We start from the raw sequence: 25,547 nt of genomic DNA on the forward strand, positions 1-25,547 counted from the left end.
ATCAAGTTGCTTCCGACTTATGGCAACCCTATGAATTAATGATTAGTAAAAAAATAAATCTGATGCCAATGAAAAAAGATCCATTATGATATGTCACAAAGTCAGTGAAAACAACTGGTGGACTGTATAAAGTTTGAGTGGAATTTTATATGTATCCCAAACATACAAAATTCCACGCATACTTTTCACACTGATCTGTTTTCTACCTAGCATGCAAAGACATTAAATCATTTTGACCTTATTTCTTCAATGTTTCCTGAAGAAAGAGAATGAAAAACCTTAGGAACCTTTAGAATTTTTTTCAGAACTAGAATATACCTAATACTGTTGCCAAAACATTTTTAGGCATATTTCTTTTATCCATGAAATAATATTTTCCCCTTTTTTTGTTCTAGGATTTCTTGTTGCAAATATTTACTGTATTTCGAATATTACTGCGGCCTGAGATGTTTCCAAAAGACTGGACAGTGATGCGTTTAGTTGCTAACAAGTAAGGCTTTTTAAGTGCATAAATCAAACCTGATGGGAAATAAATGGGGAACAATAAACATAATTTAGAAGGGTATATAATATTCCTTGCCTTTGCAACCTTGAAACATAAACCATGTGAAATATTTTTAAACATTTCTGTTTATGCAGTTTGATCAGTGCAAGATAAAGTTGATTACTATGAAAACAGAGATTCATCTTTGCAGTGCTCACAGTGTTTTGGTAAACAGCTGTCTGCTAAAAATGCACAAAAATTAGAATTTCAGTATGTATGTACGACACAAAACCCTATTGTTTCTGCAATAATGGGAAATATTCATTCCCATTAGCTCAAGTGTAAACAATTATGAGTCCTCCCTCCAAGGCCAAAAAAATGATGGAAAGGGTTCTGCCACCTTCCCCTGTCTTTTACTGGCAAAAACCAAGGCTTGAAGGCTAGCAATACTCCATTTGTTTCTTAAAGCTACAGGTGCTACATCTATTTTGGGGGGAGGAGTTTGCCCCCCCCCAATGTTTTTGTTTGTTTCAGATTTTTCTGCAAACCTGAGGCTGTTTTCAGGTTTGTAGAAAGATCTGTCCTTTCTATTCGTGGCTCTAGATTTGGCGATGTTGAGAATTAGATATATTGATGAAGAAGAGGATGAGGATGATGTAACAACCCTTTCCTCCAATTTACTTCAGTAAGATGTTAAATGAATGGACATGTTTGTTTTCCCTAGTTCTCCCCACTTCACTTTTTAAAAATCCAAGTTGCATATGCTACAGTTGTATTGACTTGTTCTACAACCCTAATCTTATTGCATTGTTCATTGAATGTCCCATCATGGTGATTGTATTGACTCACTTATGTGTAATCCACCTTGAGCCTCAATATGAAATGAATAAATAAATAATAGTTGCTTTTTTTTGTTAGGAGACCACCATTTCACATTTTCCCCTAGAATCTGTGATATATAAATTGATTAATTTCCTTCCATATGCTCTTTGTCAATTTCTAGCTTGTGTCTGTTTACAAGATCTGTAACATTTATAACAATTTGAAATTAATTGTCCTGAACTGGATATTCACAAGCTTCCATCAGTTTTTAAAATTTCAAGTAAAAGTTGTTCTGTGGACTTTTTAATACTGGCAATTCAATTACATTGCTGGTCAAGTGGAACCTATCTTTTTTGTAAAACTTCAACTTCTCCCAAAATTCTTTCTAGTACCAATCACATCTTAGCCCGTCCTTCAAAACCTGTACTCTTTCATTAATGCATCAAGACCTTTGAACTATGCCTTGCATAGTGTAAGATTCCTGGCTGTAGGTCACTTGCTTGTAGCCTGGTTCAAAGGTGCACACTTCACTCTCATAAATCAGGTCGAGGCTCTTTATTGATATAGAGAAGGCAAGAACAGCTCACATGCCCCTGCTAGTCAGACAGAAAAAATTGGAGTGCCTTTAGAAGTTTACAAACAACAACAAATAAGTTAAAAACCAAATAAATCCAGACTGGAAGGGCAGGAGGACTTCCTCCCTCCATCAGATGTGCGCGATAATAAAAGCCTTTTTTCTCCCCCTCTTTATCTTGGAAGCCGAGAAAAGGAGTTGACCCACTGGCTTCCTTTGCCTGCTCCATCCAGGCTGTTAATTGGGATGACTTAGCAGCTCTGGCAAACTAAAAATCGGACAGTTCCTGGGCAAGACTTAGGTCAGTAACTTGCTTTACCTTATCAGCTGGCTCTAAGCTGATCTCTTCCTTACACATAGGTACAGATAGCATTTCTTATAATGATGTATTTCCGGTCCTGGACTTCACTTTCCTCAACAGCATTCTATTTCACGGCAGTCAGCAGATGTGGAGTGTATTGGCAGCAAAAACAATGGTAAATGTAGTCATTTTTCCCATTGTCTTTTGTGCTAGTGTACTCTTCATCTGCTGACTTCTCCCTCATACTTCAATCCTTTCTATACAATGCTTGTCGATGATCTTTTCTTCAGGGAAACAATGCATGATGTTATAAAAATGTCTATCATAGACTCATTTCTCTTGCAAGATCTCCAACCATGAAGAAGAATTCTAGGAGTAAGATTGTATCAGTTGGATCATTGGAATAATATGTCCCTCTTTTTCAGACTGACAGCTTCATGCCCTGAGATGCTCATGCTATATTAGCATGATTGTGGGATGCCCCAGCATATTCAGGAAACTATCTTTATCATGAACTGGTCTATCTAGCCTTATCATGAGCTACTCTAGTCTATAGCTATCTAGTAGACTTTTTTGCTGGTTGGGCTTGATATTTATTAATTAATACTTTGGCTAGAACAGGGGTGTTAAATATATTTGGCCTTCCAAGCAACTGATACTCTGCAACTTCCTCCTTCCTGTTTCTTGCATCGCAGCTCTCTTGCCCAGTCTCTCCTATTTCCAGCTTTGCAGAGGAGGGAAAGAGCCAGAGAAAGCCTTTCCTTGATTGGCTGAGAGCTCCTCCCCTTCCCTCTCCTCTAGGGAGTGAGGGGGAGCAAAAGAGCCAGAGGGGCGGAAATGGTGTCCAGTGGCAGTAACCAACAACATTTTATTCTGGGTACAAGTTTTTGTGTGCAAACACACTTCTTCAGGGGGGGGAGGGGGAGGGAAAGAGCCAGAGAGGGGGAAAAGGAAATCCAGGTATAGATTTTATGTGCCTGCACGCTTCTTCTCAGAGGGAGAGGGAGGGGAGGAAAAGCCAGACAGAGAGAAAAAAATTGAGGCCAGTGTTGAAGCCCAACAACATTTTATTCCTGGTATATGCTTTTGTGTGCCTGTATACTTCTTTTTTTTCTTTCTTTGCCTTTTATTTGTTAATAACAAACAAAAACAAATAACATATTAACACAACAACCACAACAACAAAAATGGAGATAGAGAATATGGAAAAATTTGCATCAGACATACTACATACAACCCCACACAAATAATTAAAAACAAAGAAAAATAGATACAGCCTCTTAGTTGGCATAAACCTCTTTTTCCATACAAATTGTGGTGGCATTCTAACTTATTCCTATCATTTTAAACATTTTAACACTTCGTTAACCAATCATAAAATAAATTCCAGTTTTTGTCAACATATTTCTTAGGTTTGATAGCATATTAAAAAGCTTATCCATCTCCACTGTATCAATTACTTTTACAATTAAGTCATCCATTGTTGGCAATTCATTTCTTTTCCAATACTGTGCTAACAAAATCCTCACAGCAGTATTAACATGGATTATCAGATGTTTCTCAGCTTTACCCATTTTATCCGGCATTAAATTTAAGAGGAAAAGCTCTGGCCTAAAAGGAATAACACTTTTTAACACTTTCTGTAATATTTCATGGACTTTTGTCCAAAATTCCTTAATTCTTGTACAAGACCACCAAACGTGGAAGAATGTTCCCACATTATTCTCGCACTTCCAACATTTATTTGATAGACCTGGAAACATATGAACATATGAAGGTGCCTTATACTGAATCAGACCTTTGGTCCATCAAAGTCAGTATTGTCTACTTAGACTGGCAGCGGCTCTCCAGAGTCTCAAGCTGAGGTTTTTCACGCCTATTTGCCTGGACCCTTTTTAGCTGGAGATGCCAGGGATTGAACCTGGGACCTTCTACTTACCAAGCAGATGCTCTACTACTGAGCCACCGTCCCTCCCGAAACATTTTTGTTAATTTCACTGGAGTCATATATCACCTGTATATCATTTTGAAAATATTCTCTTTAAAAGATGTTGACTTAGTAATCTTAGTAAACTTAGTAAATCTGGGACCACTGTTCCAAGTGGATTGTGTGACCTATATTCCTGGCCATTTAATCATTACATCTTTAACTACCTCATTCTGCATTTCTAACTGGAGAAGGTGACTATATAACTTATTAATCTGCTTTGCATCAGTCTTTAAAAAAAACTTATCAAACATAGATTCCTTCAAATAAAAACCTGTTTCTTTGTCCTTATTATATCTAGACTTTAATTGCGCCGTTCTCCACCAATCCAGAGTAATATTTTGATCTGACAGTTCAGTACTTGACCTCATTATCCATCCTTATCCAGCAAAACTTCATATGTTAAAGGCACCTTGTGTATTGACAAATGGAGCTGCATAAATGCCTCTATCTGGGCCACTAGGTTCAGAATCTTATTATATAAAACTCCCCTTATTTTTCTCCCACATTAAGATTAATGACTTCCTTATTAGATGGTTCTTGAAATATTTGTGGCCATCAGTTTTATACCATAAAATGCATGCCAGCCATTTCTTAAGTCATGACCTTTAATCGTTAATATCCTCTTATTCTCTAATTTAATCCATTATTTTATCCAAACAAGTATATTTGCTTTATAATAAATTTCCCAGTTGAGTAGTGATAGTCCCCCTCTGTCTCTAGAATCCTGCATAAGTTTACGATTTATTCTTTCTTTCTTTCCTTGCCATATAAAATCACTTGTTAACTTGTTCAGAGAATGAAAAAAAGTCTTATTTAGCTGTACTGGGATGGCTTGAAATAAAAACATTAATTTTGGAAGAATAGACATCTTCAAAGCCGTAATTCTACCCATAAAGGACAATTGAAGCTTACTCTATTTACTCAAATCGTGCTCTATTTATTTTAATAACTTAGAATAATTATCCTCAAATATTGTACTGCACTTATTTGTAAGGTATATCCCCAGATATTTCACTCTTTTAACTATCTGAAATTTAGATAGTCATTCCAGTTCTATAGATTCATTTTTAGGAACATTTTAAACCAGGATCTTTGTCTTTTCAAGGTTAACTCTCAACCCTGCCACCCTGCCAAATTTCTCCAATTCCTCTTTTAAGATAGTAATCGACTTCATAGGGTCCTCCAGAATGAATACTTGATCATCTGCAAACGCTTGCAGCTTGTATTCCTCCCCCTTTATTCTTAGGCCTACAATATCTTTGTTGTTCCGAATTGCTATGTTTAATACTTCCAAGTACAAAATGAATAACAAAGGAGACAGAGGGCAGCCCTGCCTGGTACCTTTCCAAAGATAGATATTATCAGTTAATGTGCCATTTACTATTATCTTGGCCGTTTGATTAGATTATATAGCCTCCGCCATTTTTTCAAATTTCTCCCCAAATTTCATTTGCTTCAACAACTTTAAAAGAAAAATTAGGGCCATTTTACCTTTGCCATGTTGTTCATAATATTCTAACATGTTGTTCATAACTTTCATGACCATCCTAATATTGTTTCTGATCTGTCTCTTTGGCAAGAATCCGCCCTGGTCCTGATGGATAATTTGAGATAGAATTTGCTTTAATCTTGTAGATAATATTGTTGCAAAGATCTTATAATTGGTATTCAGTAATGAAATCAGGCAATAATTTTTTACTTCCTTTAAATCCACATCTGTTTTAGGGATTAAGGCTATATTCGCTTCTTTCCATGTCTCAGGTATTTTAGCTTTGTCCCATATATACTCTTTCAATCTTTTAAAAGGCAATTATATATTTGATCTTTCTCGCCATTTCATCTAGATACAAGAGATTCATCTGATGTTGTAAGAGTTTGATCTCCTTCTTCAAATTCTTAGCATTGGGATTCTTCTTAAGGGTGTCTTCTTTAATTTTAAGAGTCATAAGTAGTTCATCATATCTTTTCCTCTTTAGTTTCGTCTGCCATGAATTAAATTTGATCGCCAGGCCCCTGAAATATGCTTTACTAGTATCCCAAATAATATTTGGAAATGTCTCCGTTGGTGTATTAACTTTGAAAAAAAAGTTCATTTCTTTTTCTACTTCAGAAACAAATTGCTTATTATTCAATAGTGAAGTATTTAACCTCCATCTCGAAGTTCTTGGTTCGTCTTTCCACATCAGTACCAAGGGGCTATGATCTGCAAAACTTCTTGCCATAATCTGAACATCTAGAAGATCTCTCATCATCTCCATAGTAAGCCAGGCCATATCGATTCGAGACCAGGATTCATGCCTCTCTGAATAAGAGGTAAACTGTTTCGCAGAGGGATTACGGGTTCTGCAAGCATCTAATATCTTATATTCATCAACCATTCTCATAAAACTTTTGGGTAATAAATGACCTTTCGTCTTTGTTCGTCTGCTTGACTTTCTATCTTCCAAATTGTCAAAGACTGCATTAAGGTCCCCAACTACACAAATATTTTCAAAATCATACGACTGTAAAGTTTTCTGTAGTTTATTGTAAAAATGTTTCTGGTTTTCATTTGGTGCATATACATTTACAATTAAAATTTTCTGATCCCCTCTTTGCAATTCATCTGTAACATAAACACATCTTGATTTAAATTTTTACTTATATATATAGCCACACCTCTTTTTTTCTTTTTAGAGTCCAAAGCCACATATAGTTTCCCAAGTTTCTTATTTTCTAAAGTTTATCTTTTTCTCTAATGTGCACTTCCTAGAGACATACAATATCAGCTTTTATCTTAGACAATTGGAGGAATGTTTTCCTTCTTTTATATGGTATGTTAAGCCCATTGATATTGACTGAGAATAATTTCAATTGATTACTTTCCATTATGTTTGTTGCTCTTTATTACCATTTTTATACCATTTCTTCTTCTTATGTAATCTTGTTTCCTGCCTCCAATTCTTCCTCAAAATCCTGTTCCCCTTCTGAAGATTCTTCTGTAGAATGATGCCCCTCTCCTTTTCCCTGACCTGCCTTAGCTTCTTTATAGGTCTTCCCTTTTTAATATTGTTCCTATCCATAAAGTCCTCTAACTTAAATACAGAGTCAATTTTAGATCTTTGTTCTTGAAATGAGAACAACAAACCCTCATGGAAGAGCCATCTATAAGGAATTGATTTCTCCTGTAGAAACTCTGCCAATGGCTTATAATCCTGTCTTCTTTTTCACACCTGCCTGCACACTTCTTCAGAGAGTGAGAGAGAGGGAGGAAGGGAGTAGGGAAAGAGGCAGAGAGAGAGAGAGAGACTTCAATTTCAATTTCTTAGAGGTGGGGGTGGGGGGGAGAAACCCAACAGAACAGCTTGCATTCTTTATTAGGGGAAGGGAATAAGAGTCCAGCAGCACTTTAACAACTAACAAAATTTGTGGCAGGGCAGGAGCTTTCATGAGTCATTTCTTAAGATAACAGCGAGATTAAAATGTTATCCTTATATCTTGGAAAGTGAAGTGTTTTCAGATGCCAAAAGATAATAGCAGATCTTGGTAATGAGAGAAGAAACCTAGGGTTCAGTTCTGTTCAGGAGGATGCCTTGAGCTTCATTATCAGTTGCAATTCAGCAGCCTCTCTTTCTAATCTCCCTTTGAAATTTCTTTGTAAGAGAACTGCTACTCTTGGGTGAGCAACTGAATGTCCTGGAAGGTTATATTGTTGTTGTGGTTTCTAATAGCAGTAGAAAAAAGCAAGAGTCTAGTAGCATCTTAAAGACTAATGAAATTTGTGGTAAGGTATATGCTTTCATATGTCACTCCTCACTTCTTCAGACTTATTTCCATTTATTCTGTGCATCCTCCATGACTTAATACTCCTGTACCAAATTGAGACCTAGTTTCCTGCCTCATTACCAATAATGATATCTCTATGCCTTCTACCCCTCTGCATATCACGCCTAATTCAATCAAACCTGCTATTGCCATTCAGCATCTGAAATCATCTTTATAAAGTTTATCTCTCTAGTACCACATGTTACATTTTATGGCACACATGGCCCTACACAATAAAGTGACATTTATATCAGATGCGGCCCTTGTAACAAATGAGTTCGACATCCTTGGGCTACAACTTGATTATGGTTTCACCTGATATTCTTCAGCTGCATCTGATAACCCTCCAAGTCCATGACCTTCTTGGAGCTAGTTCCCTGAAAAAGTTATATTTTGTCTCTAAGAAAATACAACTCTTTGTAAATACAGCCGTTTGTAACTGTGTCATAACCAATACTCTCTCTAAGTTACAGAGTCTTGTGAGAAAACTTCTACTTCTTGAGCTACTGCCATTAAAGTTGTGAGCTACTGCATAAATGCTCTGGGACCATTTTTCCTGAGCTAAGACAAAAATGTATGAGCCCGAGCCTAAAAAATTGTGAGCTAGCTCACACTAACTCAACTTAGAGGGAAAACTGGTCATAACTAAAGACTCTGTTCAAGGTTTTTGTGTTTGTTCTGTTTTACTGAAAACTGACTTTTATGTATCTTATTCTACTACAAATTTTATTCTGGTGAAAACTTCCAGTGAACATGCTTCTGGTACTTGCAATTGAAGAAAAGGCTCACAGTACTCCATCTCATTATTTTGTTTGAAGTCATCACTGAAATAATTTGTCTTAGTTTTAATTATCCCTACAGAAAACCCATGAGACTCCCTTCCTCCTTAGGCCCATTCCAATAGTATTGTCTTTCTTTTGGGCAGTTTTATTCTTGTGCTTGGTTTTTCTTGCATTGGTTCTCCCCTTTATTAAACTTAGGTTGCATCCATCCTTCAAGAGTGTGTATTTGGATGTTGGAATGATATCTGTATGAAAGCCACCTACTTTTGCTTTTCTGATACTTGAAGAATCTCAGCTTCTTTGGTAATGATGGGATGTGATGTTTAGTACTATAGGTGAGAGGTAAACCCTACTTCAAGAAGAGGACTGGTGTAGTAATTTCAGAAATTAAGACAATTGGTTTTCAGAAAATCTATTTAATCAAACCTAATTGAACAGCTCTGTGCAAGATGTGTGGAGGAGACTGAGTTAGTGTCATTTGCACTGGAAATTCTGATCACGTCAGGCCCTCCTGTCTTCCATCATCCTCCGAAATCTGCTCAAATTCGTGTTTGTTACATCAGTAACGCTGTCCAGCCATCTCATCTTTTGCCGTCCCCTTCTTCTTTTGCCTTCTGTCTTTCCCAACATCAGGATCTTCTCAGCTATTTGTAAAGCCTCATCAGACAGCCACTTTGCTTTCTTGCATTTCTTTTTCTTTGGGATGGTGCTGATTCCTGCTTTCTGTACAATGTCACGAACCTCCATCCATAGTTCTTCACTCTGTCTATCAACTCTAGTTCCTTAAACCTATTCTTCACCTCCACTGTATATTCATAAGGGATGTGATCAAGTTCAAACCTGAATGGCCTAATGGCTTCCCCAGTTTTCTTCAGTTTAAGCCTTTATTTTGCAATGAGCAGCTCATGATCTGAGCCGCAGTCAGCTCCAGGTCTTGTTTTTGCTGTCTGTAAGGAGCTTCTCCATCTTTGACTGCAGAGTATATAATCAATCTGATTTCTGTGTTGCCTATCATGTGATGTCCATGTGTAGAGTTGCCTTTTAGGTTGTTGGAAGAGGATGTTGACTATGACCAGTTTGTTCTCTTGACAAAACTCTATTAGCCTTTGCCCGGCTTCATTTTGTTCTCCAAGACCAAACTTGTCAGTTGTTCCGGTTATCTTTTAACTTCTCACTTGGCATTCCAGTCCCTTATGATGAGGAGGACATCTTTTTTGGTGTTAATTCTAGAAGGTGTTGTAGATCTTCATAGAAATGGTCCACTTCAGCTTCTTCTGCATCAGTGGTTGGGGCATAGACTTGGATTACTGTGATATTGAATGGTTTGCCTTGGAAACGGACCGAGATCATTCTGTCATTTTTTAGATTGTATCCCATTACTGCCTTCCTCTTGTTAACTATAAAGGCCACACCATTTCTTCTATGGGACTCTTGCCCACAATAATAGATGCAGTGATTCTCTGAGTTAAATTCACCCATTCCTGTCCATTTTAGTTCGCTGATTCCTAAGATGTCGATGTTCAGTCTTGCCATCTCTTGTTTGACTACATCCAGTTTACCTTCCACGTTCCAATGCAGTATTGTTCTTTGCAGCATCAGACTGTTCTTTCATCATCAGACACATCCACAGCTGAGCATCCTTTCGGCTTTGGCCCAGCCACTTCACTCTTTCTGTGGTTACTTGGAGTTGCCCTCCACTCTTCCCCAGAAGCATATTGGGTACCTTCTAACCTGAGGGGCTCATCTTCCAGCACCATATCTTTTAGCCTTTTGTTACTGTCCATGGAGTTTTCTTGGCAAGGATACTGGAGTGGGTTGCCATTATTTTCTCCAGTGGATGACATTTTGTCTGGGTTCTCAGCTGTGGCCTGTCCATCTTGGGTGACCCTGCATGGCATAGCCCACAGCCTCACTGAATTGTGCAAGCCCTCTCGTCACGTCCTAGATACATACTAATAACTAAATGTGAAATAAGACCAAATACAATCTAGAAGGATCTGGATGTGTAAACACAATGTAGAAACTTGACTAATACAAAATACAGTGAGATCATCCATAATTTTATCCACAATCCCCCTTTTCTCTCCCAGAGAAGATGGAATGCATGATATATATTTTCATATTACTTGATCACTAGCCATGATGCTGATTCTTTTCAACCAAGACAGTGGCTATGAAGCAGAGTACACAAATAATTTACTATCTAGACTATTTTGCATGGTGACAGGTGTAGTTCTGATATTGTTGACTAAACTAGAAAACTCCAGTAAGAATGAACTGATTGCTGAAAGTTGGTACTCTTCAGCATTACTTAAATTTTCTATAAGAAAGGAAGACTTGTATTGTACAGAACAATGTTTCCCACCCTTCTGCATACTGGAAAATCTGACAGTCTGTCCTGAAGGCATTTTACAAAGAACATCACTTCACGCTTGTTAATGATCAATAAAACAGAAGTAATAATGGTTGTATTTCTTCTCTTTATGCCTTTTTTAGCTAGTTAGAATTTTGTTGTTTACTTGGGATGCAATTCCATGCATTCAAGGCCAATTTACTTCCATGGGAATTTGGTAATCTGTGCCTTTTTTTGGTTGTTCATTCTATTCCTGCGATATTAATTATTTTACGATTATTTTATGAAGATCATTGTTGGTTCCAGTTTATAGTGTACAAATTACAGGTGAGAGAGGGTTGCCCAAGGCTACATATTCATAATGTTAATGAAGTAGAATTTGGTGTCAGGACTCCTCGTCCTATGGTCAAACACCTCTTGGGTATCGTATATCAGTTTAACCTAGGGTATGCTCAGAAACTGACCACTAGCAAGACAAACCATGTTTGTTATGGATTATTGGCAACAGTGTTTGAAATGGTCTGGTAAATCAAGCAAGGGATGTTGTATTAAATTCCTAATGTACAATAAATTTATGCTGTCTAAACTTTGCGTGAGGGCATGTCAAATCCAAAAATCAACTAGCTGATTTAACTCTCTTAGTAGAAGCTTCAAAAGATTTGTAATCAGAGACAGCTATGGTGAACTTCATTACAGGCATCTGAGCAGTTATTGTAGGTAGCTAAGCACATAGTATATGGCCACTGCAGGAACAGTTTTCCTACCACTGCAGTTTTGGCATTGTTCATTGCAATGCAGTTTGCTGTGTGACTTGTAGTTCTTTGTAGTCTAATGAAGACAGGATTTTTTTTTCATGATGTCAAGGGCATGAAACTCTGTCCTAACTTAAACTTACTTAGGCACCAAACTTGTTATTTTTAAGCATCAAGCAAAGCCATTTTTTATTTTCCCAATGTTATTCAACCTTCCTTGCTTAATTTTTGCTGACTCTTTCTGTTTATTTTATTTTTACTATTGCTTTTTAAAATTATATTACTTTTGCATTTATTTTTTCAACTTGCCTTTGCTCTTTTTACTGCTCCTTTTATTATTTTAGTTCTGTTTTTATACTGAATTCTAATTTTTAGTCACTTGTTTGTTGCTTTCAACGAACATTGCAGTATTTTCTTGACAATGCAAGGTATAGATATTTTAAAGGAATACATGCAACAGCCCTTTCTAGGATTGCTACAAGTGAACAAAGCATACTGTCTCCATGGTGCCTGGGTAAATAGCATTTCCTTAGCGGGTTTTGGAATATAAAATTTCTGAAAATCAAATGAAGGTTTTGTTTGTACTTTGTCTTAAGCTCATGACACAGTACGTGAATGCTAAATATTGAGCAGCCATTTGGCTCAGGTCTGAAGAAACAATAATAAGGCTTTGCTTATTTGGTAGATACGGTTCTGAATTTCTTGGTGTCCCTCCACTTCCAGCACCCAAACAATTGCCTAGGTCTGCTTAGTGGACAGGCTGGCCCTGATGGTATGCATACCACTAATCAGAAGCAGTAATGACAATATGTATTCCAAAGGAAGAGACTGAGAAAAAGATTTATTTCTGTAAACACAATTTTGTCTGTTCAGATGCGGGTAGTTATTACTATCCATATAAGATGGCAAAACCACACGAACATGTGGTTGAGATTTAGTGCTGAATATCAAAGTGTAAAACCTAATTAAATAGGTATTAAATATTAATGAGGAGGAAAAGAGTAAATTCTATAGCTAAAATCAAAAGAAAGAGAAACAGAGTTAAGTGATGGAATTAGTAAAATTCGATAAAAACAAAGGGTACATCAGCTGATCTATACTGACTGGAAACCCTTTGCAGTGTGTTTGCAGTTGTGGACCATTGATTGATGTCTTAGCAGTCAGGAAATGATCCTTGGATTTGTCGAAACGAAAAGTGATTAAGGCTGCCTTGCCTTTTGTAAAATATTTGACAGCATTGTTTTGACAAAGAAAGCAATATATGAAAGCAGTATATTTAATAGCTTAATTTCACAAGTTTTATATGTTAAAGACGTGTATTATCATAATGGTTTATACTTGACTCCTACAGAGCTAGATGGAATATATACAACAAAATAGTTGGTTGCTCAAGATATTTTTAAAAAATGTAATTATATGTTATTTTGCAACTGGTTTTATTGCCTTCATTAAATGTTTTGATAAAGCGTCATCTTACCTAATTTAACTCTCTTTAATTCAGCCAGTATGGATGCTTATCTATGCAATCTTTTTTTCTTTTCTTTTACTAGTGTTATTATTACAACAGTATTATACCTTTCGGATGCCCTTCGTAAAAACTTCTTAAATGAAAGTTTTGATTACAAGGTAAACTAGTAATCTGTTTGCATTATAGAGTTCTTCTGACAGTCTGTCTATGTGTGCCATCTCATTGTGATGCTGCTGGAAATGGTTTTCCCCCCATCTCTGAGCTATAAGTAAGAGCTGCATTGGGTATCTCATAGTTGAATGTTGCTCAGGGGTGGTGACCATGCTTGACATGCAGAAGGTACCAGACAATCCCTAGTATCTCTGATTAAAAGAACTTGGATAGCAAGTGCTGAGGCACTGGGGTTTTTGCCACCCCAGGCAGAGCCCCCCCCCCAACTTCCAATGGGGGGGAGGCACGGCAGTGGCCTGCTTGGAGCTTGGCTCCGAGCACACTCACTGCTACTGCTGCCCCCTGACCTCGCTCAGCCTTCCTGGGTCCCAGGAGGGCTGAGCGCAGTCGCAGATGCAGCAGGCACGCTTGAAGCCTGACTCGAAGCACGCCCAATGCTGCACCATCCCCACCCAGCCTTCCCAAGACCCGGTGAGCCTGAGCGGGGTCAGGGCAGCAGCGGGCGCGTTCGAAGCCAGGCTCCAATTACACTCGCTGTCACCCTGATACTGCTCAGCCTTCCTAGGTGTTGGGAAAGCTGAGCAGGGTCAGGGCAGCATCAAGCATGCTCAGAGCCAGGCGCCAAGTGCATTCGCTCCTGAGGTGCCCTGTTGACTGCACTCAGCCTTCCAGGGCCCAGGGAAGACTGAGCTAGGGCAGGGAGCAGCTGCCTATGTATTCCTCGGGTCTGTAAGAATGTGAAAGCTGCCAGATGGTGCCTGTGCACTGTGGCCCTTGGAGCCTCCAAGGCTCTGAGGAGTGTGCAGCACAGGCACCACCTGCTTTCGCATTCCCTGGGTCTGTAGTGACCCGGGGAATATGAAAGTGGCCCAGCAGCCTGTGCGCTCCTTGGAGCCTGCACATGGGGAGAGGGGGTACCTCATGGCACCCCTTAGGTGCCCAAGGCAGCTGCCTCTTTGGCCTACTCCTACGTGCCAGCCCTGGTTGTTGGATCTCCAACCATCTATGAAGTGCAACTTTTCCATCTCCCTCTCTCACTGTAGCTGCTAATTGAGCTCCCTTCCGATTTTGTTCTCAGGAGTTAGCAAACCTTCAAGAACAACATAAGGGTCCATAGGGGGAGTCTGCACTGACAGGGAGGGATGACTTGGCAGAGTTTGTATTTGGAACTGCATGACTGGATACATGCCATTGACCCTTGAAACAAATGAGAGTTATGATTGTTCTTTTTACCAGCATGCATCCTGAGACTGGCACATCCACATCCATTCAGCAGACCAAGATTTTAACAGATCTTTAGCTTATAAATTGATAGTGATGTACATCCTAAGACATAGTTATTACAGTGTTTATCAGTAACGTATAGTCTCAAATCCAGATAATAAATAACTATATTGTCTGCTGATGAATCAAAGCTCTGATAGGGAAGGGAATAACCAAACATTATGTTTGCTTTTAGATTTGGGATTCCTACTTTTATCTTGCAGTCATTTTTATAAACCAGTTATGTCTGCAGTTAGAAATGTTCACACCATCCAAGAAGAAAAAAGTATTGGAAAAGTAAGTACCATGACTGGCTGCCCTAAAGCTAGACAGTATCCAGCTTTCATTGCCTGAAACATCTAATCTTCAGTATATGGTTCCTTTCAAAGTGTTATTAAGGCAATGAATATTTGGAAAGACTGCCTAGGAAACATTTTTTTTCTTTAGTTGTTCTTTTAAATTGTTTACTGCTGAATGTTCAAAAAACTGTCACAAAGAGCAGTTATTGGTTGCTAATATACTGACAGAATAGTTTCATATGTATCCTGGATAACCTGTGTCATTTTAAAAATGTGGAGACTGGTGGGACATATCATTACCACTGGTACATCTGGACTACCAGTGTTTATCCTGGCATCAGTGTGAGGAGGAAAGTCAGTAGACTTTAAATCTGACATCTTCCCAGTGGAGTCAGCTTGTGCTGCTAGCATGTGGAGCCAGGGAAGTGAGTAGTGTGAGAGGAGGAACTTCTGAGAGGCTTTCACTTGTTTGTCCATTGCTGTCTCAGTATTGTTCTTCTGACACGTTCCTCCTGCATGGTGCATCCCCATTGACATGGTTAAATTCATCCCTTTTTGTTTTAGACAGGGTGTTGGACAGGATGGTCCATTGGCCTGGTCCAACATGGCTTCTCTTATGTTCTTAAACTCCTGGAGACTTCAATAAAAGCTTCCTTGATCCAACCTGACTGAGCCAGTGGGTGGGGAAAGACAGAAGATAAAATTCCTGGAAGCAAGGAGAGAAGCTCTCTTTGATGCTGATTTCATCAAAGCAGACAGAGCTCTTAACTGAGAGGAGGTGGTCATTTCTATGTGCTGTTCTAAAGGAGGTTAATGGAAGTCCTGTAAACATCTGGTAACTTTCTAAGCTAAGGAGCCTGCCTTATATTTAACAACAGATAGGACATGTATAGGGGGAGGGATAGAGCAATTGCATTTTACCCTTTTCTTTTTAATCCCTTGTTCAATCTGGTGCTGTGCTGATAGTATAATTGTGAATATTTTCTTTTTTAATAAATGCTTTATAACTTTTGATCATGGTAGTGATTCGCTATGCTACATAGACCTCCACCTTCTTGGACACACTATTTTAAAACGAACACCAGAAAAAAGGGAGGGCAGCCAGTTGGCAAGTGGCTACTCCCCTAGTGGTGCAAAAGGCAGTCCCTGTGTTCACCAGGAGACACAGAAGTGGGAGACACTGAAACAAGGCCTTAGAACTTGGAAGGGAAGCTGGAAGTCTTGACCCTCCCAGTTGGCAATTCCTACAAAAGTCAGTTGAGCACACAGAGAAAAGTCCCTCCAGAAAACCCAGGAGGGCAGGGTGGAACAGGGCCTGCAGGCCAGAACAGGATTGCTCCACCACAGGGACCATATCACACTGGTCTTATTCCATCTATACTGGCTCCCCATTTGCTTCTGGGCCCTCTTCAAGGTGCTGGTGTTGACCTTTAAACTCCTATAAGACTTGAGGCCAGCTACATGAAAAAACACTGTGACAGACTGTACTGTAAAAACTCATAAGTGCTGTGTAAACATGTGAAGGACTGTGAATGCCTCATAGAGCCAAAGAGCCTTGAGGGATAGGTTTCTCGAAGGAATTTGATTGGTTAGCATCAGTCAAGCAGGGAGACTTGGGAACTAACTGCTGAAGAGAATTCAGTTTAGCTCTGATTGACAACTGGAACATAGCCCTAGCTGAGGAAAGTTTAGCACTGACTGAGGACTGGAAAGGTTGGCAACGAAGAGTGGGTGAATCAGTGAAGACCCCCATTAGGGCAAGAAAAAGCTACAGACCTTCTGGTTAGAGAAGCGATACTCTACACAGTTGGAAATGGAGATAGCTCAAAGAATGGAGAGATCCCTGGGGTGTTTGGAGAAGGAATTTGGGTGCTTGGTAATGTATCCCTGCCTTCTGAAACCTGAAGAGTCAGTTAAACTCAAGGAAATTAACTGGAGTGTTTAGGAAATGCTGAAACCAAAGCCTCTCATCTGTAAGATTCTAAGACTGTGTGAAATGCTTTAAAACATATGAACTTACTAAGTGAAATTACCAAGTTACCTCAGTGTTCATTATTAATTTACCTCAAATATATTACTCCTGCTTTCACTTGATCTTTCCCCCTCTATGTTGAATAAAATATTTTGTTTAATTTAGAACTTTTAAAAAGTTTCTTGTGTGCCATTTACAGAAGTTTACATTAAAAAGGGTGATCTTGTATCGTCCTTCAAATTCCTGGGCCAAGCCAGCATCAGAATATAATATTGTGACAAGGTGGGACAATCACAAAAGAAGAAAATAGACAAGGGCTGCTAGCCAGAAAGGAAGGAAAAAATAGGGAAAATCCTGCATCTCAGTGAGAGAACAGGATGAGGTCATCATAACCACCTGCTACCATAAGAACCTACACATCCACTGCAGTTTCCATGTTTTATTTTTGAAATATTTTAATGTTCTGACGTTTGCCATAAGAACCTACACATCCACTGCAGTTTTTTGAGGCCCTTCTTTGGTTGCTACCCTTCTGAGGTGAGATTGGTAGGAAACACAAGAAAGAGCCTTCTCAGTCACAGCACTGAAACTTTGGAACTCCCTCCTCAGGGAGATTTGTCTGTCTTTGGCTTCTGTCAGGGAATGAAGGCTTTTTTTGTTTGGTTGTGTTTGCCCTGGTAGCCCACCTGAAAGAGAAAGGGGGGGGGGGAGTTGAAAAGCCTCCTAATTGTCTTGCCCTCTGCTCTGCTGATCATGTGGGTGTCCCCCTTCGCAGTGGTGAAGACTCTATGCTACACTGGGCCCTGCTCCCAAGGCCATGTGGCTCTATGCAGAGAGATGAAGCAGCATGGAGGTGACCCAAATTGTCCAACATTGAGTATGATGATTGGGAGTGGTGTGACACCCTAAATAGTGGCCGGGCACCCCCGCCTCCTGGATACTCAAGATCCATTGGTAAGGCTGGCATCGGGTCAGCTTCCCATGCTCACTGCCGGCCCACCCCCTTCAGCCGGCCCTGGATGCCCTCACTCACCCCCCTCCCTGTGGATTCCCCAAGTGAATCCGGGCCCCAGCTTGGTTTTGTGTTACCCCACTAAGTGTTCGCGGCTCTCCTCCCTGGGTGTGTTTTTATGTGTGTGTGTCTACATTTTATTGAATTGTTTAAATACATTATAATACTTATATGTTAAACAGCAGGGAAGGCAGCATTGTATAGCCCAGTCTCACCAGTCCTTGGAAGCAGGGGTTGGTATTTGGAAGGGAGACCCATGAAGAAGACTCTGCAGAGGAAGGCAATGGCAAATCACCTCTGCTTTTCACTTGTCTTGAAAGTCCGTTGCTAGGGTCACTATAAGTCAGCTGCAACTTGATGGCACTTGACTTGACACACATATTTTAAATTCTATTTTAATGTTTCCATGTTTAATTTTTGAAATATTTTAATGTTCTGATGTCTGCCACCTTGGGACTTTATATGGGTGGAAAGGCAGCATAGAAGTGGTTTAAACAAGCAAATTAGACATTATTTATTTATTAGATTTAATGAATCGCCCCATCCCGACCAAAGCTGGGCTCTAGGCAATGCACAACAAAATGATTTTAAAACATTAAAACGTTCAGAATAAAATATCACATCTTAAGGGCACCCCAATGGATTCTTCTCAATTCTGTTGTTCCATCATGATGGGGAGAGGTCAGCCTGAAGGGATGGCAGCATAAGGTGCCAGCCTGCAAACCATTACTGTCCTTACTTGGAAGCCTGGTGGGACATCTCTGCCTTACAGGCCTTGTGAAATCGCAACAAATTCTGCAGGGCCCCGGTGTCAGCTGCAAAGAGTTCCACCAGGTCAGAGCCAGGACTGAAAAAGCTCTGGCTCTTGTCAAGGACAGCCGGACCTCTTCAGGGCCAAGGATCACCAATAAGTTGTTACCTGCAGAGCGTAACACTCTTCAAGGGATATAGCAGAGGAGGCAGTCCTGAAGATACACCGGTCACAGACTACTCAAGGCCTTGAAGGTCATAACCAATACCTTGAATGTGACTTGGCACCAAACCAGAAGCCAGTGTAGTTGATGAAGCACTGGTTGCATATGTGCTGTCCATGGTGTTCCCATCAGGAAGGACTCATGCCACCACATTCTGGACCCGTTGGAGCTTCTGGGTCAGACTCAAGGGTAGGCTCGCACGGAGCGAGTTACAATAGTCTGTCCTGCAGGTGACCGTCGCATGGATTACTGCGGCTAAGTCTGAGCAAGGCAGGAAGGGAGCCAACTGCCAGGCTTGGCAGAAGTGGTAAAATGCCATCTTGGCAATATGTGTGACCTGGGCCTCCATAGAAAGAAAGGTATCCAGTGTCACTCTCAAACTCTTCACAGACTGCACCGGTGTAAGGGGCACCCCGCCAAGTGTTGGTAATCTAAGCTCCAGCCCCAACCCAACCCCCCCCCCCCCGCCAAATTAGGGATCATTTTACCATACTCACAGGTATGTTGCAGGTGGAGGGGGATTTTCCTAAGCCCCCCAATGAGTGATAGGTTTTTTTAATGTAAAAAGCCTTTCCTAGCAAAGGATTAGCTGATCAATTTTAGATATGTGTCACATTTTTTTGGGGGGGGGGGATAAGGGGATTGAGCAGGGATAGCAGAGAGACTTCAGGCATGCCTGATGACACCTTTGCCTTTATCTGATTCCATCCTGGCTTTGAACAGAAACTGCAGTAGCTGCACGGATGGCGGATCTCCATGTATAGCTAAATAAGAGTATATCCTCTCTGTTGATTTTATTAGAATTATCTCTGACCTTTGACACAGTAGATCTATTCCATCCTGTTATATTGTTTTGGAAAGAGTTAGAGAGATGGCACTTTACTGGTTATGGTCTCTCCTTCTGTGATGTTCTGTCAGACAGAAGAATAAAAAGCCTAACCCCTTAAGCATAGTGTGCCTCAGGATTCCATACTCTCACCCATCTCATTTACATTAGGCATGATGAATCAGATCATCCAGAACATTAAGGTTAGGTATCATCAGTGAACATTCTGTTTTGTTATCTAAACCACTGGACACAGTTATTTGTATCCTGCACCAGTGTCTGGATCTCATGGTCAAGTGGGTGGGGTAGGACAAGCTGAAAATGAATTTACATAAGAACATTTCAAGAGCCCTGCTGAGTCAGACCAGTGGTCCATCTAGTCTAGCATTCTTGTTAGCCAAATTGCTCCAATAAAGAGTTGGGGGCGATTTTCAATTAGGTGGGCAAGATGGCCAGCTACTACAGGATCAGACACAGACATATACTCTTCTGTGTATCCTGGAGTTAGAATTCCCAGGAGCACCCAAGAGTCAGTAAAGAGAATTGTTTATAAACTAAATGGTATTTATTAAGGAAGTTCAAGCACACAAGAAAACACAAGCATTCAACACTCAATACAGATCTAGAAAAATAGGAAGGAAAATAATAGAGACAATTGCACGAGCAGGATTTTGTTGGTGAGTGATACTATACTTCTCTGACGAGAAGAAGATCCAGCAGTGAGGAGGAAGAGAAAGGGGAGGCATGCAACAACCAGCGTTATCCACAATAAAGGGTCCAAACTGATCAGGATTGGGGGTGGCTCTTTCAGCAGGGTGGAGATCTGAAAGAGACACACCAAATGGTAGAAGACTGCCTTAAATAGCCAAATTCATAAACTAAAGCAGGGTCTCGTGACAGGATTACCTGTCTGGGTTTAATGGTTCCCAGGGAATTTATCAATAACTTGGAGTACAGGTGATGGTTCTCCAGGCCAAGAAACAAACAAACTTTTATGAGCAATTTGGAATCTAATTGTATGTGATGGTGACATCTTATGGATTGAAAAAGACAGGAAATAAGTGACAGGATCTAGTTGATGGTGCAATGATTAATCCAAGGATGTTCTATTGACTGAAGTGATTTTCTGTATAGGCAATAGGAAGATTCTCTTTGTTGGTAGGTAAGCGTTGCAAGAATCCCATTGTTAACAACCAGGCACATACATCTGCATAATCAAAGACTCTGGAATGTAATACTTGTCAAGAGAGCAGTTTCAGCATGGCAGCTGCACACAGAAAGACAGAGGCCTTTTGGAAATGCAGAGATTCATGGCTTCTCCCAGGCTTGCTGCTGGTCCCACTTCTGTAAAGACATAGCTGCAGTCATCTGCAGTAGAGCTAGGCAGAGGTGAGATGAAGCATGACCCAAGGACCTTGTAAGGCTATGAACAGCGTCTGCCCATAGCATAATAGTACATCTGAGAGGTGCTTGGCAGGGTGTGGCACCTTTACAGTTCGTGAGGGCTGAAGCCCCAAAGTGGCATGGATATGCCTGCTAGTTATAAGACAGTCTATTAATTGGGGAAGGGCTAGCTGCCTACAGGTGGCATGGCTTGAATGCCAGCATTCATATAGTCCATAAGGTAAAAAGGGGGCATTGTAGGGAAATGTATAGCTGGCCTGACACATTCTGTCTTACACAGTGGCCAAATAGTTGTAAAGAAGTATTTCCTTTGTCCATCCTGAACTTATTGCTCATCAGTTTCATTGGATGCCCTCAAGTTCTAGTATTTTGGGAGAGGGAGAAAAATTCTTTGTCAACTCTCTCTATCCCATGCATAATTTAATAAACCTCTATCATACGACGTAGTCCATCTGTTGGCCCACTAAGCCCAGAATCATTTATTCCAACCAGCTCTCTGAAGTCCTGGGGATTGAATTTGGGGTCAGCTGTGCACTGCCCCCTCCTCATTATTCCATGCAGCCAACACCATTCTAGGGGGAATAGCTCTCCAAGGTCGTCTTATCTGGAGATGAAATGGGATGGGCATGAACAGAAGCATGAAACAAAATCAATGATGAATCAGGCTGGTTCATGCTTTAGGAACCAGGGGTTCAGGAGGATGTGTCCCCCCACCCCATGATTTGCCCACGAACCTCTATGAGGTTTGTGCAGGCTCCAAAGACATTTAAAGATCTTTGGAGCTTATTGCTGGGTCCAGTGGCCTGACCTGAAGTGAGCTCCAAAAACATGCCATTGGAACCCACCACCATCCTGTGGCCCAACTTGAGGGGGCTCTGAAGGCATTTAAATGCCTTCGGAACCTACCTCTGGATCACGCTGGCCCTACTGAGCTCTGAGAGTGAATGCTGAAGGCCTTTATAGGCCTTTGGAGCTCACTCTGGGAGCTCTGAAGTTATTTATAGGCCTTTGGAGCCCACTTATGGGTAGGCCCAGCCTGTAAGAGGGCTACAAGGCCTATAAATGATTTCAGAGCTCACTCTTCAGGTCAGGCTGCCCGACTTGACTGAGCTCCCAAAGTGAGCTCCAAAGGTCTATAAAGCCCTTGTTTTCTATCAACAGCAAATTGAAAACAGGAAAGATAAAACTTACTAATGCATTCATTTTTCAGTAGGGCTGGTCCAACTTGGAGGTGGGCTCCAAAGACATTTATATGCTTTCAGAGTCTACTACTCTGTGGCCTGACCCTAGTGGGCTCTGACAGCATTTAAAAGCCTTTGGAGCACATTTCCTGCCCACATACTGGTTCATGTAATGGACCAGTTTATGGAAGTTTGGGGTCCATTAAAAAAACCCCTGAACCATGACTCTCCACAAACCTCCATTCTCTTTTTGTGCTCACTCCTATTCCCTACATGTTAAAGCTTGGGCTGAGTAATCCTTGTCAACAGCTAAGGTTGCCATCTTCCCAGTAGAGTTAATATGTTAAACACTTTTTATTAAAGACAGTGAGATAGCTACAAATTATATTTAAAATAATGACTTCATTATACAGTACAGGAATATTAGAAATGAGTCAAAAATCTATTTCATAGAGTAGTCCAATATATTTCAATCAAAGTCCATCCAAAATACATCTTCAGAATTCCAATTGTAATAAAACTCAGTCCTCCAAAGTGCGGCTCAGCACAGAAAATTGTGCTATGCACAAATAATTCTTAGCGAGACAAGGCGGTACTCAAATTCCCTCTCTCACTTTATCCAGCATTCCAAAGTGGGCAGCAAAGTCTCAAGCACCTGTCCTTCCTACGGTCTTGGTTGAAGTCTTAGTTTTGGGTCTAGCAAAACTCACTGAAATGAATACTACAACGGCAGGGAAGTATCAGCCAGGATCCAGAGAAGCAGTATGTTGCCATGGAGAGAACTGTGTGTGCAGCTAGAGTTTTGTTTGCTGATTTACTGCAGTGCTTTCCACTGCACAAGCCACATTTTAGACTGAACACCAATTTATTCCTGTAGCAATGGAAACAACTAAATGGAGTGATAGCAAGCACTGCTCCAGCTGTGAATGCCATTTCCTTCCACACAAGCTTCTCCCACTGGGTTCCAGTTCTCTTGTCTATATAGACCCATCGGTTTTTGTCATATTGCAGCCTGGCAACTGGGCTTGGGCAGCACAGCATGTAATTAACAGCTGTGTTATTCTTGCCATTGGTTACATTTCAGAGGCTATTAGCAAAAAATGAAAAATGAATGCATTAGTAAGTTTTATCTTTCCTGTTTTCAATTTGCTGTTGATAGAAAACAATCACTGATATTGACAAAAGAAGTACCAGGCACATTTCAGAGGAATTGTTATAAAAATATTCTAAGTCCCCTTACAGTACATGAGGCTGTATGTCTAGATAGCTACTTTTATTGGGTTAGATACGACCAGCCTTTCCAGTGGTGGAAAAGGGAGGATGTGTTCTGCTTGTACCCCCCCAAAAAAGGGAGGGGCTATGTCTGGGGTCATGGGACATGCAGGGACAAAAGCTGGTTGGAATGGGGTTCTAAGTAATTAGCGGAGTTGGTTGAAAATAAGGTGTGTCCCACTGGGTATATCCCACTGCTTCATTCTTGGTCCAGATGCTTATATTGAAGTTTCTATCTGCCCTGCTCCTGTAGTTTGGAACTTTCTGTATTAGATCACTTTTCTGTCTCTGCCGTTACCCCACTGTTTCAGTATTCCCTTGAATTGTTGTTTGGAAAGTTTTTTCTCTAATATACTGGTAATCGGATTAGGAAGACTATTATGCCTTTGCATAGATGTTGCCCTCAAATAAAGTATGCAAAATATGTAGTTTATGAAAGTCAAATTCTTTTCTAAAACAATGTTCTAAACATATATCACAGGTACGGCGATATGCGGGTCACAATGGGATGTGAAATATTCAGCATGTGGCAAAACTTAGGTAAGGTCACAGTCCTTCAACTATCTCTGTCCCTGGCCATTTTAAGAGAAGGACAAGCACATTCTACTGGGCTCCAAAGCAAATTGGTAATCAGTACAGTTGTTGCAGTATTCAAGAAATCTTTTCCCTTTAACTGTGTTTGGAACTTTCTGTATTAGATCACTTTTCTGTCTCTTTGCAATTACCCCACTGTTTCAGTATTCCCTTGAATTGTTGTTTAGAAAGATTTTTCTCTTATGTACAGGTAGCCAGATTAGGAGGACTATTATACCTTTGCATAGATGTTGCATAGAATATGCAACAGAATATGCAGCAGGTCTTTTGTGCCAATTTCTCAAGAGTCAGGTACAGAAATGCCATGGTTATTTGTATCTTGTACAGTTAACAGCTCTTTTAGAGGCATTTACCCCAGATGGGTTAACAAGTTTGGTGGGAACCTTTATTTATTTAAGAAAGGAAAGGGGACGGGGAAGAATGAAGTAGAGCCAGAGCCAGCAGGGTCAGCGTGAAAGAAGCAGAACCAAAGCCTCAGGAAGGGGGAGAGATAATACCAGAAAAAGCAGGAGGGAAACTCAATTAAGAGGAAAGGAAGAGTTTTTGTGAGTCCCGACTTGTCTGTTGATGAAATGAAACTAGCTGGCTATAGATCTTGAGTGTGTCGCATCATGTAATGTTATACACTGGTAAGAATTTTTGTTGTATGATATGTCACCACCAAACATGATAGTTCAGTTCCATGTATCCCATGGTCTTGTATTTCCATTGCAGGAGAACACAAAGTCCACTTCATCCCAGCACTGATTGGCCCTTTCTTAGAAGTGACACTGATACCTCAGCCTGACCTACGGAATGTAATGATTCCTATTTTCCATGACATGATGGACTGGGAACAAAGACGCAGTGGTAACTTTAAACAGGTATTTATCAGCTGCTTAGGAGAAAGAAAAAATACTGCTGAAAGCCTTTCTGCCACAGCTGTGTTGCTAAACAGAAATATATGTCATTTAACCCAGTATTTTGTCTTCAACACAGACAGTGTATGACTCCTTTGGAAAATTTGGAAGAACTCTACTTTCTTGTCTTATGCAGTTACTGGTAGCTTGGGATTTTAGCAGCAACTTTAGTATGGATATGTGAACCCAAGCTATCTTGCTTTAAAACTCAGCTGATAATTCTCTTCTTCCTGTGAATGAATGTTGGAGTGGGTGGAGAGATTTTGCCCAAAGGCAAATGTCAAGCACCACTGTGATGCTCAGTGAAAGCTGAAGAGAATGTGACAAAATACAGAAATTGCCAGAGGGCT

The 25,547-nt window shown here is 40.3% G+C and overlaps 1 protein-coding gene across 8 annotated transcripts in view; it reads left to right on the plus strand.

Moving 5' to 3' along the window:
* DOCK4 (dedicator of cytokinesis 4) overlaps positions 1-25,547 on the plus strand; it is a 434,871-nt gene that overhangs the window by 305,102 nt on the left and 104,222 nt on the right. For all 8 annotated transcript variants that reach the window (XM_060244887.1, XM_060244888.1, XM_060244891.1 and 5 more), the window contains exons 27-31: positions 396-490; positions 13,413-13,488; positions 14,961-15,061; positions 24,186-24,244; positions 25,013-25,161. In XM_060244887.1, the coding sequence (XP_060100870.1) occupies positions 396-490; positions 13,413-13,488; positions 14,961-15,061; positions 24,186-24,244; positions 25,013-25,161 (480 nt within the window). The remainder of the gene's footprint in view (positions 1-395; positions 491-13,412; positions 13,489-14,960; positions 15,062-24,185; positions 24,245-25,012; positions 25,162-25,547) is intronic.

The sequence above is a fragment of the Heteronotia binoei genome, chromosome 8 (assembly GCF_032191835.1).
Source record: "Heteronotia binoei isolate CCM8104 ecotype False Entrance Well chromosome 8, APGP_CSIRO_Hbin_v1, whole genome shotgun sequence".
NCBI lineage: Eukaryota > Metazoa > Chordata > Lepidosauria > Squamata > Gekkonidae > Heteronotia > Heteronotia binoei.